General features: G+C 40.5%; 3 protein-coding genes across 5 annotated transcripts; all 3 read right to left on the bottom strand.

Moving 5' to 3' along the window:
• Window positions 1-476: 476 nt before the first annotated feature.
• LOC146623170 (speriolin-like protein) lies at window positions 477-2,558 on the bottom strand. Of its 3 annotated transcripts, none has more exons than XM_085365753.1 (4): window positions 2,238-2,558; window positions 1,144-1,333; window positions 930-1,054; window positions 477-809 (listed from the first exon to the last, which is right to left on the bottom strand). In XM_085365753.1, exons 1-4 carry the CDS (start codon window positions 2,400-2,402, stop codon window positions 477-479), a joined length of 813 nt encoding a protein of 270 aa, XP_085221879.1. In that variant the 5' UTR covers window positions 2,403-2,558. The 3 variants fall into 3 exon arrangements, with proteins under 3 accessions (XP_085221879.1, XP_085221878.1, XP_085221877.1); XM_085365752.1 differs by having other exon boundaries at window positions 1,150-1,368; window positions 2,243-2,558; XM_085365751.1 differs by having other exon boundaries at window positions 1,114-1,347; window positions 2,243-2,558.
• Window positions 2,559-2,639: 81 nt separating this feature from the next.
• On the bottom strand, window positions 2,640-6,718 carry grinab (glutamate receptor, ionotropic, N-methyl D-aspartate-associated protein 1b (glutamate binding)). The gene is made up of 7 exons (XM_085365750.1): window positions 6,527-6,718; window positions 5,616-5,969; window positions 5,444-5,544; window positions 5,030-5,230; window positions 4,660-4,788; window positions 4,420-4,563; window positions 2,640-3,383 (listed from the first exon to the last, which is right to left on the bottom strand). The coding sequence occupies exons 2-7, from the start codon at window positions 5,911-5,913 to the stop codon at window positions 3,231-3,233; spliced, it is 1,026 nt and encodes a 341-aa protein (XP_085221876.1). The 5' UTR covers window positions 5,914-5,969; window positions 6,527-6,718; the 3' UTR covers window positions 2,640-3,230.
• Window positions 6,719-7,018: 300 nt separating this feature from the next.
• On the bottom strand, window positions 7,019-12,763 carry rbm24b (RNA binding motif protein 24b). Its single transcript, XM_085366604.1, has 4 exons — window positions 12,444-12,763; window positions 12,207-12,330; window positions 11,962-12,016; window positions 7,019-9,325 (listed from the first exon to the last, which is right to left on the bottom strand). The coding sequence occupies exons 1-4, from the start codon at window positions 12,609-12,611 to the stop codon at window positions 8,965-8,967; spliced, it is 708 nt and encodes a 235-aa protein (XP_085222730.1). The 5' UTR covers window positions 12,612-12,763; the 3' UTR covers window positions 7,019-8,964.
• Window positions 12,764-13,331: the final 568 nt, after the last annotated feature.

Genomic DNA, 13,331 nt, shown 5'->3' with positions numbered 1-13,331 from the left:
GTAGAATAACAGATTACTTCACATGTGAAACAAAGCGAGGAAACAGAACTCCAGATTGCATTAGACCTATATCGGCCATTTTGTAGTATCACCTCTTTAAAGTTAGGTCCACGAAAACTTCCTGATGCTGTATCTCATGATCCCCAATGTTGGGGATACCATAGTCCACACTGCACTGAATATTGGCTGAAATCAAATTACTGTTAAGACATCTGTCATCAAGCTGTGCTTCTTATTTGTGTGTGACAGTTTTAAACCCCCTGGATACTTCATTGTTTTTCTGGTTAAATAAAGCTGGCTGATTGGTGTTGTTGAAATGACTAAACACATGTGCAATTGTGAGTTTCATTTTTGGGTTTCTCTATCAAATGGCAGACATTTTTCATTAAGCACAAAATCATAGACACACATTATTTGCTATGTCGAATCATTTATTCCAGCTTCAGGATGGTGCAAAGCCAAATTTGGATCTGGAGCTACCAAAAAAGAAGTGGCTTTCTGTCCATTTCTGCCATCATGCAGAGGCAAGTGAGCACAACCAGCAGGTCCTTGTGAAGCTTTCTAGGTGCAGTGGTCATTATCACCTTCTTCAGGAAGTCTGGATTATTGTAGTCCATTTCCTGTGTGCTGTGTTCACTTGGCCTTTCCGTTAGGATCCCGTAGGTGTTCACAATGAACTCAGTAAAAGGAGGGTGAAGTGCTTCTTTATACCCACGCTGGCTCAGCCTTTCCACGAGCTCTGCATGCCTCTGAGTGAGATGAAGCTGATAGCCTTGGTCCACCTTCCCTGTCAGTGGATGTGTGCTAACCTGTAATGAGTAAATAAAAGGTGAATATGAGCACTGCCATATTAAACAGGAAACTCCTCAACAGACACATTTGTACTAATTAAATTGAGCTCCTCATTATATCATTGTGATAATTCTTACCTCTATGATCTTGTTTGGTATATTGGCCATTATGAAACCGTAGAGCCTCGTGTGACCCTGGAAGATGTAGGAGAGAATTCTCCTATCCAGCTGATAGCAAATCTCTCCAAGAAGCCTGTTTGGGGCTGAAGATAGATAATAAAAATGAATTATTCCTTTCTTAGAGTGTCAACAGTGCAATTACAGCTCAAACATTTTCTACATTTGAAGTAACAATCACCCTTGCTGTCAAGAAGAACATCAGTTCTGCGGCTGTGACGCTCAGCTGTCTCATCTGCGTCTGTGTGCAGAGAGCTTTGGATGAAAGACTTGAAGTCGATGGGAGACGAAGATCGATGTTCCCATTTGGGTTTGGTTTGTTGCAAGTCTTTTCTGAATTGTTTCTCATCAAAGGTGCGCTGCCACTGAGTTAATGGTTCTGTTCCTGAGATGGAGCAAACTGATAAAAAACAACGGCCTTGTTATTCGTCATTAAGAACAAGCAGAAAATCAGAGGTATGTGCACAGTGAAAGTTGTCTAATAAACCAGTGATTATTGCAAAAGCTTTTCTTTGATTGTAACTCCAGAGTGGAGGCGTAACCCCATCACACTTGTTTCAGTCCTTCTGAGCTGGTTGACCCCATGGCATAGACCTGATTTTAAAGTATGGATTAACCGAAGGATTAGAGAGTGTGTGTCTGTAATGACATTCCCCCCAAAATGTCCCATTTTATAACCCAATTTGACTTAAATTACCCCTTTTATCTCTCTAGTACTTTATATTATCGTACTGTATTTGAACCACTCTTTTTTTAACCACAGATGCCTGAAAAGCATGTTGCTCGTAATATGCAGGATAACAAATACGCCTCTATAAATTAAATTAAATAAAAGCAATTGTCATTATGCTGCACATGCATTTACCAAGGATCTATTGTTGCCCTCGCTAGCCTTTGTACGCTTCAAAGAACGGGGCAATGCCATTCAAACAATTAACTTGAAAATACTTTAATGTACACTGAAAATAATATTTATTAGTCATTAATACAGAGAGATTGAGGACAAAGTGATTGGACCCAGGCTATTTTTCTTTAAAATAGCCTGGGTCCATTTATTCTACTACGAAGTGTTGTTTTTTAAAATGCTGGATCTACATATTAAGGACGATTAATAAAATACAGAAAAAATATATTTATAAATGCTTACACTTTACTATACATCACGTAGACATAACATTACTTGTTTAAAGAAGTAAAAAATATAGATTTCTAAGCAAAGCCAGTCAGAAGTCAACACTGATGCCACCACCTGGTGGCAAAGAAAACCACAATACCTGTTAATTCCTCCAGAGTGTCTTTGTTGAAGCTCTCCATCCTAGCTCTGAGGTCTATGTTTTCTTTGACCACACTTAATATCGACTTCAGCTGATCATTGTCCTGCCTGAGCTGGTCATTTTTTAACCGCAAGGCCACAGCAGTTTGCTCCAGATTCATTGGAGGGTCTCAGTTTCACAGCTAAGCCGCAAAATGCCCCCAAAACAAAACTGTATCAATTCAAATGACAACAGAACTCTGGCAGCAGTTGACTTTGACAGGATTCTTTTAGTTCAATGAAAACAGAGAAAGAGAAAGAGAGAGAGAGAGAGAGAAAGAGAGAGAGAGAAAGAGAGAGCGCATCAAGATTTTAAGTTTCCTCGATACATGAAGGAATGACCATTAATTCATCATTGGATTAATCTTGCCTAGCTGTCATGGAGTCGCATACATTTATATTTAGGTTTGGCTGCAGTTACGGTTTCATCTACTGCACATTTTAGCCCTTATTTCTGCTGGTTTTTTTTAGGTTAAGCATTAAAGATTCACTTTTGATCCCAGCAAACAAAAATTTGACAAAACAATCCCAAAGTCCACATGCTAATGAGACTAGATATCAACAAAGCACTCTTCTGGCTAATTAAAACTCCTCCTGGTAAAAAAAACAAACAAAAAAACCCCACCAAAACAAAAAGAAAAAACCTTGGGATCATTTTGGCAAACCTTTGTCCTTTTTAATGGTTTTGTTTGGCATAGGATACAATTTTCTAAACCAAAATACAAGTTTTGTACATATACTGCAGAAAACTGTAGCAATCTCTAAGCTGGAGGCTATGTGGTCCTACTTACACTACATAGCATCATACAAAAACTACATTTACTGGGTGAAGCAAAAGCAATCTTCAACTATGTAACGAATACACACTACAAAGCAAAGCAAAAATCAACATTATCAGAATTCGCTTCTGTGTTTGAACAGAAAACAGTTTTGATTGTCGCTCCCTTTGCTCAGCCTCCTCTGGCTCTGCCAATGATGGCGAGAATGTAGAGGAAGATGTTGATGATGTCTGTGTACAGGTTTAGAGCAGCAAAGACGTATTCCTCGGGACTCAGGGCCAGTTCCTTGTTGCCAAGAAGCATCTGAGTGTCCACAGCCAAGAACTGCAACACACAAATTTAATACAGTCAAAGATTTTCACCAATAAATAACAGGAAAAAAAAGAAAAAAAAAAAAAGTAAAATTTATATATAAAGATCTGACTTCTGTTCATGTGTGGTGCAACATTAGTTCCAGTTTCCATTATCCAAATTACAGTTAGCGCCACTATCAAGCTACGGAGATAGGTTGGTTTCATTTTGCTTGTCCAGATGAACATTCAAATAACCTTTAAAGCTTCAATAATGTGTCTCTGCGAAACCACCACTCTGTTATTCACTTTCACTTTATTCCCTTTCCGACCAGACTCAACATGCCATTCGTTTAAATGTACACTCACCAGTCACTTCACTGGGTATACTGGTTTAACTGCTTGTTAAAGCAAATATCTAATTAGCCAATAACAAGGCAGGAATATGTAGCTACAGCTAAAATGAGCACCAGAATGGGTGGAACCTTGGCAGATAGGCTACAGCAGCAGAAGACCACACCGGGTGCAAGGTCAGAATTTGGTGTAAATTATAAAAAAGCATGGATCCATCCTGCCATGTAGAATTAGAGTTCTGAGAGCAAAACGGGATCTAGCCTGGTACAGCTAACAGTGTCTGGTGAGTGTAGTCCTTTAATTATTAAAAAGCTGTTCTGTGATGGTAATGTTTCTGAAAACAAACACTGCTGTCACACCGAATGTTTACATCTTTAATGCTGCCTGGGGTGCTGTGGCAAGTCTGGGTTGAAGACAGGTGTTTCTTAAAGTCTGTCTTGTTCATTTCTTTCTTCCTTATTTTCTGTGACTGTCTGCTCCTTCTTATAACCACTGACCAGACTTCTGTGAAAAGCATCTGTATGAAATCCAGCCACAAGGTACACGAATAAACCCTGAACTCTAAAGAAAGACCCTAAACAAATGTCAGCTGATTACTGTTGTTTTGATGTGTGACCAATTTAGATTAGGTTACAGCATCACAAAATAAAAGCACCAACACAAAATTTCGCACAAATCCGACCTAGCAGTAGTGACAAGTTTGTTTAAGGACTTACACAGGTGAAGAGTAATGCTCCCAGTCCAGCATAGACAATATGCAGGATTTTGTCACGGATGAAGATGCAGAGGAAGCCAAAGACAATCAAGACAATTAAACAGACGAAAAGTACCCCGTAACAGGAAGTAAAGTCATACTTGGTCTGTTGGAAGAAGAAAAACCTATGATTATTTACATATTGAAGAATGATTAACGCACTCGACATGTAGACCAGAGGCAGAGATCTACAGGTACAAACCTGCAGAGAGAAGATGACCACCGTGAAGCACACAATTGCTGTGATGCCCACAGCCATGATCACCGAATCGGTTTCATGGAAGCTGGCGATCATTCCCACCATGTAGGACATACTTAGAGTCAAAATGGACTGTAAAGAAGACAAGCACAGTACATCAGCGGGCAGATAAATCACAGATGATTTTACAGTTACACAACTTTTTACTGTAAACCTCAAGTACAAAATGTCAACACTTTAGGACAAAAGCTGCCCGACCCCTCGACTTCTTATAAATTAACCAACTCAGTTTTTGAAAGAAGGAGTTACATAAGTGCAAGTAGGATTTCCTTCCCCAAAATCTACACAGTGACGAAAACACCCCCTGGCTTACCAGTGCAACCAGGTTCCAAGGGTGTCTACGACGAACATTTCCACAGCAGCTGATCACGCAAATGGACACAAAGAACACAATGTAGGACACCAAATATGTCCACATGTTCGCCGCTACAAACACCTTGACCTGTTCCACAAAGGTGAAAACAGCCACGAATGCGAATGTCACCATGAGCTGAGCGGTTAACACCAAGAATACCTGTAGGGAAAAGTGAACACACATTTGTAAATAATAAACAAGGTAAATATCTTGTTTGTACTGAAGTATCTGTTTGACCCTACCAAGTAGGAAATATTCGTTTTAGTCATTTGTTTCAGCTTTAAGTAACATAACCCTGCTGATTATTTCAAAGATACTTGATGAAAATATTACAAATATATGTGGCTCAAAATAACCGAAGCATCTTCTTACCTTTCGTATAAACGCTCGTCGTATGGTCTTGTTATCCAATCCAAAATCAAACTCTTGATTCTCATGAAAAGCTGGTGGATCCTCATTATGGAAAACTTCTCCTGCAATGGCAATGACAAACTGAGAACAAAGTTAAAAGAAAAAAAAAAGTGGCAGTGTTTCAAACACCCACCTGCGCTATTTTCATTAAAGCCATATGCTGGTGGAGGATATGCAGGATATGATGGGTTGGCGAATCCTGACTGTCCTTGGTTGGGGTTCACGGCCATTCCGAAATCTCCCGGGACACCGGGTGCAAACGCAGTCGGTGGAGGGAAGGGATGGACACCAGCACCAGGTACGTGGCCCTCGAGCGTACTTGGACCCGGCACGTTCGTGCCAAAGGCAACGGGAAATGCTGGCTGCCCGGGGAGAGGTGGCTGAGATGCTCCCACCACCACGGGAGTGTATTCAGTCTTCTCGGTAGTCATCTCCGCCTTAGATCAGGAGCAGATACCGTCCGGTGCGCAGGGATACGAGATAACCTCTGAAAAGCATAAAATACAAAGAAGAACAACAAATATGCTACTTGACAGATAATGTTGGCAGCGAGTATACACATACACACGCAGCGATACAGAAGTCACGTGGAAGCGGTTACTTCCGGTACCTATTGTTTTCCCACAAACACCGATATCTCAATTAAAACAAGCGTTTTGTAACCACTGTACATATTGTCAGTGCTTCTGCCGCTAGCACGAGTCCACATGTGGAGCTCACTTGACACCAGGGTCGAAAAAAAAAAAGAAAAGAATCGGCACCGTTTGAAACATCCCGAGAATCGCGAGGTTTACAGGATAAAAGAAATAGGCCACAAATCTGACTTTCATCCTTTAGCTCACGTATTCTGCCCTCTGAATTAAAATAAGACATGGGAATACATGTCATATTTCTGACAAAGAACGAATTAGCATGTGAGGTTTTTTTTCTGTTAAATTGATTAACATAATATAGACATGTTTTTCTAAAAAAAAAAAAAAAAGGCAGGCGAAAGGAAGCAGAGATCAACAGTTATGATAGCTGAAGTCTCTAAATGCTACTCACAGTGCTGGGAAGAAACGTTTCAGTTCCAAATGGCTTCCCTTTGAATCATTTGTGGGTGTCGTTTTGCAGGTTTTTTGAATTTTAAGGCACTGTGATTGCTAAAGAACGACTTCCTCTTAACGCGCTCGACAGACGGAATGCGTTCACGAAACATGGGAGAAATGGGACAGGTGATACCGATGTTCTCACCGCAATGATTTGCGAGCTTTTTCTTTCCGTAAAGATAGAAAGTTTTCTGATAGGACACTGGCTATATATATATATATATATATATATATATATATATATATATATATATATATATATATATATATATATATATATATATATATTTTTTTTTTTTTTAAATACGTCACATAAACACCAAAACTCGATATCAACTAAGCCATGTTTAAATTTCTTTTAAATGAGTTACTTTGACCGACGTCAGGTCATGTTCGCTTAACTTTCACGTGATTAACCAGCATTTTTGTAAGAGAAGATTTCGCCCCCTATGTCATTGGTATTCAACGTATAGTGTGTGCATAAATGCTTTAGCAAATCTTAAAATTAAAAACAAATCAAAGAACCTCCTTAAGTAATTTTGATATGGCTTGAATGCGTCAGGCCTGGCAGTGCCGCTGGCCTTCAGCTCCGCCCAACGTGTGAGTAAAATTGAAAGTAATGTGCTCAATGTGAGACAGGCGTTCGTGGGAAAACATACCACAGAGCTCAAGGTGTCACGACTCAATGGTGTGCAATACTCACATTAACCAGCAGGTGTCAGGAGGCAGCAGCTTTGGTAAGAAAAACCGAGAGATATTAGAGAAAAATCGTTTATTAGACCTGACACAGAACCTGACCTATAAGCGGTTCCATCTGCTGTTCACTGAAGCCTCATCAAAAATGGTCTCAGAGGAAGGTGGCTGTCAAGACGCCATTCTTAAGGATTGTCAGCCCTGAACATGAGTGAGGACACATTTTATGGAGTGATGAATCCAAAGGTGAAGGTTTTGGGTTCAAATCATCATCGGTATGAATGGAAGAGGTCAGGAGAGAGAGATAACAGCGAGTGTTTACAGCTATCCCTAAAACACAGTCATCTTGATGGAGAACAGAGCAAAAGGCAGCCAACATCCAAAGAACAGCTTTAAACGTCCTTTTAGAAACCTGGAGAATCTTCTTTCATACTGCCAAACAATTAAACAAGAACACAGAAACAGTTGAAGGTAAATTTTGATTTATTTCCCAAATAAAATATCTGTATAGTTGAGTCATGCATTACAAGGTCAACAGCTGTTGCTCTTGCATCAGAAAACCTTTAATGTCAAAAGACATAAAATGTGATCAATTTTAAAAACAGCCTCTCAGTTATCAAATTAGTCAAGTATCAAAAGTGACATTAAAGAGCTATTAATCTATTAGACAACATAAAAACAACAGAACAGTATAGAAAAAAAGAAACACTTTAAAGTTACTGCTACCTTTCCACTCATCATTTGTTCTTTATACAGACGACAGCTTTGCAAAGCCTAGCGTTCACATCCATCATATGCTCTTGATCATGAGAAATGCAGCAGCACACATGGACATGTTCCACAGTAGACTTTTATACTAACATATGAAAACAAAGGGTTTATTGCTGTAAGGCTCCATAATAAATACATAAATAGCATAATTTAAACACACGATGAAACATTTTATGAAAATGAAAGATTCACATTCAACAGCGTTTCTTCCCTTTAGCTGAACATACTTGAGTGATTAAAAGGGAAGACGCGCGAGTGCTTTTACCAGCTTCAGCTGTCACCAGAGCATTTTGTCTTATGTACCGCAGAAAAAAATACTTTTTAAAAGGGATTTCTTTTCCCAAGGGTCTCTAATCTACCTCACTCCAAACAATAATATATATGTGTATATATATATAAAAAGTCTTAATAAACACTGACGTTTCCATCAGTGCCTGGATAGCTTTGTGAAACAAAAAGAAAAAAAATGGTCCGAAACTATTTCAATACTGAGAACTGCATGAAGGTGTAACATACTGTCGCCAGGTGTTATCGCTGATTTTTAAATTAGCGTGGAAGAAATCTGATCATAAGACATGAATGCACTTTGGACTTACCCCTGCAACATATATACAAAACTCAGCAACAGCTGTCTTGATGTCCAGTGAGTCAACTTCAGTTAACCTGACAAATTTTTTACTGCTGAATAAATATTAAATATTCATTTATATCCAATACTGATCTCACTTGAATAAAATATACATTCCTCACTTGTCTCAACATTGTCTTCTCGCTCTTTGGTAGAGGTTCTGCTTAGTTAAAACCTGGAAGTGACAACCTTTCTTTTCTTTTTAAATCAGCCTCAATCTGTCTGCATCTCCTCCCTTCACCCTCTTCGTGGAAAGAGCTCACCTCCCCTTCTTTTCTTTCTGTAAGGTAGTCTTAAAGGTTTTACTGCATGCGATCTGTCTGGAGCTGCTGAGGCTGATACTGACTGAAGGCCGCAGCAGCTGCTGCTGCTCCTGGGGTGGCAGCGGTGGCAAGCGGCTGCTGGACAGCGTACCCATACCCCGCTGTAGTCATGTAGCTCGTCGGTGCTGGTGAAGCTGCGTACGGATACTGCTCATAGGCAGCAGCTGCAGCAGCAGCAGTCGCAGCAGCTGCAGAGTATTGGGCATAAGCTGCTCCAGTATAGTCAAGGTATGGGGAAGTGGCAGCGGCAGCTGTTGCTGTAGCCGCAGACGGTTGTACATGAGGGATCACCACGCTGGGTTGGACAAAGGCTTGAGGGAAGACATAATGAGCTGGGATCCTGTAGGACACAAAGATGCACAGGGTCAGAACAGAGCCACAGTCAGTCATCTTTCCAACGCTGGAAAACTGAAAAGCAGGTGCCAAATATGTCAGTCCAGTCCTCAGAACACAGCAAATCCATTCATTAACGGAAAAAATAAAAACCCTACCTAGAAATGAAACGTTAAAAAGCAGCAAAAACCACAAAGAAACACAAGCGTAGCTTTAAATTTCAAAAAGCACCCGAATCTGAAACACAGTGAGGCATTAAAAGAAGACATAGCCAAGCTCTGCACCCCAACGCTTCACTGAAAACCATATTTGACAAAATGCGAGCTTATCGCAAAAACACAACATATCAGTTCGAGAAATGGACATGGTTCTGCCCACATACTGCAACACCAACACCACACATACAAGCATGCCCACACATGTTAATAGGTCCTTAAACGCAAAAGAAAAAGAAAAAAATGACTGTTTTGCACGTAGCTGTTAAAGTAACCATACAGCATCTTATCAAAAGTAGGTGCTTAGCTGTATCATGTTGTGCAGATGGCTGTTTGAAAAAGAAATAAACAAGACTGTGTAATAAAGGGACATCTCCATTTGATGATGATGGAAACATACAACCTTTGTATCTGGGTAAACTTGCCTCCACTTTAAACTTCTGTCAGAGTCACGCTAACCAAATACACCGAGGAGCAGGTGTAAAGTATATTTATCCACTGACACGTGCACCTCTTCTACCCTTCCAGACATACCACCACCCCGCGCAAATACACACGCACGGCCAACTTGAGTGACAAGGGAGGCTGGCTGCATGCTATTTTTGCTCCTCTTGTCATCGCAAAAGGACAAGCTGATCTTCTCCTTCAGTGACACATGGCAGAGCTCTCCTCAACAACTGCCTACACCTCACTACGATCAGACTGAAGGTGTCCCCACTGATAAGTGAAAATGGGAGGCGAAACAAAGGCTAACTCTTTTGTCTTATAGAGGCACATCGATTCCAGAAAACTCCCAATGCTTATTTTTGAGCGTGACCCCGTCTAATTACTTTAACAGCTTTCAACTTGACAAGACAGAAGCCATCACGCTGGTATCCTCGCTTTGTGACGCAACTTGGTTTTACTACAAAGTGTTTAAATGCTGTAAAGGTCACAGCTGACTTTAAGTGTGACTACTGAAAGGAGGGCATGGAGGTTTTGTCGTCCTGCAAGTGGAGAGCTAAATAAAGGTGCATTGTAAATCACCAGGGCACATGGGTAATCCCCAGCACATAACCAAAACGCCTCATGGGCGCATGGCTCGTCCCACCTGTCGTCCGCAGCCGAGCGGCTCCGTCTCTGCCATACATTATTAACAGCGCTGCTGAGTGACTCCCTTTTTTCCATCTGAATTTGAGAGGCCATGCGGATCACTGTAGCCAACAGCTGCTGCCTAAGAGATGAGCTAAGAGCTCTTGTCTTCACCCTATATTGCAGGGACTATATGAGCACACCTAAACTCATGTGTCACAGCTAAAATAATGAATTCATAACGCTAAAATTTCAGCAGAGTGATCCAGCTTTAATTTGAAACCTTTTTGTTAAAAAAATAACTTACTTCACCAAAGCACAGCCTTTCTGCAAAGAGGGAGGCAATCGAACACACTCATACACACCACTTGAGTAATGGCAAAAAAAAAAAACACTGAATATTTGTGACTGATCAGAAAGAAAATGTTCAGTATATATACCTGTAGATGTAAGCTACAAATGAAAGCAGTAGGTTAATTGAAAAAAAAAAAAAAACCCAATAAAAAAAAACAAAAAAACAAAACAAAACACAGCATCATGGGTAAGGAAACAGAAAATGAACTCCCACATGCAAGCCAGTGTTTGTTTTGTTGCCGGGGATTGAATTTGAAATTAACACACTGAGTGATCGTCAACCCCAACCCCTTTTGACAACAAAACACAGTGAACTTCATGTTAACCAGAAACCAGGAATAAATAAATAAAAACACAGGCTAAAGCACAATCATTAAAACGGGAAAAAGAATCAACACCCCATCGCAGAGTTATAACTCCCTATGATGACTGGAAAAGTCTGTATGAAAAAATCCCCTTCTGAACGCCCCACACCCCCCACTGCAAGTAGAAGTAAGCACACAGTTAAGCTGAACGCCACATCATACTGAAAACAAGGCACACACCAATCTATGTACTATGGAAAACTGAAAAAAAAAAATCATCAAAGAAAACAACAACAGGAGAAGATTTCCATGCATCTAGTCACCATTTCTGTTCGTTTGTGTATGTCAGAGTATACAGGTAACACTTTAGCGCTCTGCCCAATGCAGACTCAGCTATTCCTCAAATCATCATGTCACTTCATCAGCTATTTTAACCGTTACCGACCCTGTCAGATCAGAGAGAAATAGACAACATGAAGACAAGTCCTGCAGTGGCTGGGGACAAACGCTCACTTCCTTCACAATCAACCTCAAGCAGAGGGGCACACATGTACACTCACATGTCATCAGTCAGGGTGAAACAGATGGAGGCAATAATAAATACACGTTTAAAACAATAATAATGAAAAAAATATAGTCAAGGGCATTTCTAATAGAGACAGATTTTTGTGACAGAAACAAAATGTAGCTTCACATACCCGTAAGGTCTCTGGATGAATGCTGGATGGATCTGAGGCACACCAAATGCAAAGCCTGGAGTTGATACAGACCATTGTGAAACATTTGTTTAAAATCTTTAAAATAAAAATAACCCAGGAAGAAAAATACCTACAAGTTTTCTTAGATTTGTTTCCATAAACTTTAATTAGCTTAATTTAGTTTAGTTCTTTTTATATTCGATTGTAAAAGAAAATAAAAACAAAACTGAGGTCCAGTCCCTCACCTGGCTGAATGACCCTGGGTTTGGCCCCAAGATACGCCAGGTTCACATTGGCTTTCCTTCCATCTATTATGGGGTTGGGGTCCTTGCAGGCTCGGTCGGCAGAGGCCCGGTCTGCCATGGTCACCTAAATTAGGACAACGCGTTTTCCATGAGATTATACTCCTGCACGCGAAACAGCGCATTCTACTTGACTTGTTCAGCTGACCGGATCGTTATATAATTACAAGATTTACTTACGAATCCATAACCTCTGGATTTGCCCGTCTGCCGGTCAGTGATAACAACGGCCTCTTCGATTTCTCCAAACACCTCGAAGTATTTTCTCAGACTTGAGTCGGTTGTGTGATAAGGAAGACCTCCCACAAAGATCTTGGTGAAGGTGGTGTCTTTCTGTGCCGCGTGCATTGTGTGAAAGCTGTGTTTCAAAATGATTTCCGGGGAGTTTTAAAAGTTAGATAAAGGAAAGAGGAGCGTTCAGTGTGCGGACAGGAGGCCCCCCGAAAGTGTGACTGTGCGTCTGAAAGAGGAGGAAGACACCTGTTTGTTGTGTGTGTGCTTCCCAGTTGTCAGTGTGCGTGACACGGATCCTTAACTCCACCCAGATCCAGACCACCACACCGTGTTCAGGCTCCCTACTGTCGCACAACTGCTGAAACTGTCACAAGGGCACGCAGCGTAGAGCTGAATAAAGTTACTCAGTTACTTCGACCATGTATGTTCATATATAAGTTAGGGTTGACTGGGAAATAATAGCATGTTGGGAATGTCAGTTCTCCCCGGAAACTCGTGCAGTCCGTGGGTGCACAGCACTTGCTGGGGTGTAATTTAATAAGTTCATAATGAAAGTGCAAAAAAAAAAAAAGCTGAAAATCTTGCTCAAATAATGTATTCTTTACTATCGTCTTAGTTTACTGTAGTATAAGCTGTTTTTTTGTGGGTTTTTTTTCCCTATAGCACCTCCTCCTATTGGAAATAAACAGAATCAATCATCAATATCCGGATATAATAGACACTTTTAAAAATAGTTTGTTTTTTGTTTGTTTGGGGAACAATTTGGGGAAGTTACTTTACAGTTGTGGTTAGAAGTGAGCATGACCCGTCGTAATTTGGGGCTTTTAATAACTT

Source organism: Diplotaxodon limnothrissa, linkage group LG11 (assembly GCF_057381915.1).
Source record: "Diplotaxodon limnothrissa isolate DT_005_m linkage group LG11, D_limnothrissa_male_GT1.1, whole genome shotgun sequence".
Classification (NCBI taxonomy): domain Eukaryota; kingdom Metazoa; phylum Chordata; class Actinopteri; order Cichliformes; family Cichlidae; genus Diplotaxodon; species Diplotaxodon limnothrissa.
The sequence above is the reverse complement of the archived record's forward strand: the minus strand, read 5'-3'. Positions and strand labels throughout refer to the sequence as shown.

Coding starts and splice junctions, on each gene's coding strand:
- LOC146623170 (XM_085365751.1), bottom strand. CDS start 2,402: ATGAATCTGGAGCAAACTGCTGTGGCCTTGCGGTTAAAAAATGACCAG. Junction 1,348..2,242: donor CACTCTGGAGGAATTAACAG/GTATTGTGGTTT, acceptor TCTCAGGAACAG/AACCATTAACTCAGTGGCAG. Junction 1,055..1,113: donor ATGTAGAAAATGTTTGAGCT/GTAATTGCACTG, acceptor ATCTATCTTCAG/CCCCAAACAGGCTTCTTGGA.
- grinab (XM_085365750.1), bottom strand. CDS start 5,913: ATGACTACCGAGAAGACTGAATACACTCCCGTGGTGGTGGGAGCATCT. Junction 5,231..5,443: donor GACGAGCGTTTATACGAAAG/GTAAGAAGATGC, acceptor TTTTCCCTACAG/GTATTCTTGGTGTTAACCGC. Junction 4,789..5,029: donor CTTGGAACCTGGTTGCACTG/GTAAGCCAGGGG, acceptor TCTTCTTTACAG/TCCATTTTGACTCTAAGTAT.
- rbm24b (XM_085366604.1), bottom strand. CDS start 12,611: ATGCACGCGGCACAGAAAGACACCACCTTCACCAAGATCTTTGTGGGA. Junction 12,331..12,443: donor AATCCAGAGGTTATGGATTC/GTAAGTAAATCT, acceptor GTCCTAATTTAG/GTGACCATGGCAGACCGGGC. Junction 9,326..11,961: donor TTCATCCAGAGACCTTACGG/GTATGTGAAGCT, acceptor TGTGTCCTACAG/GATCCCAGCTCATTATGTCT.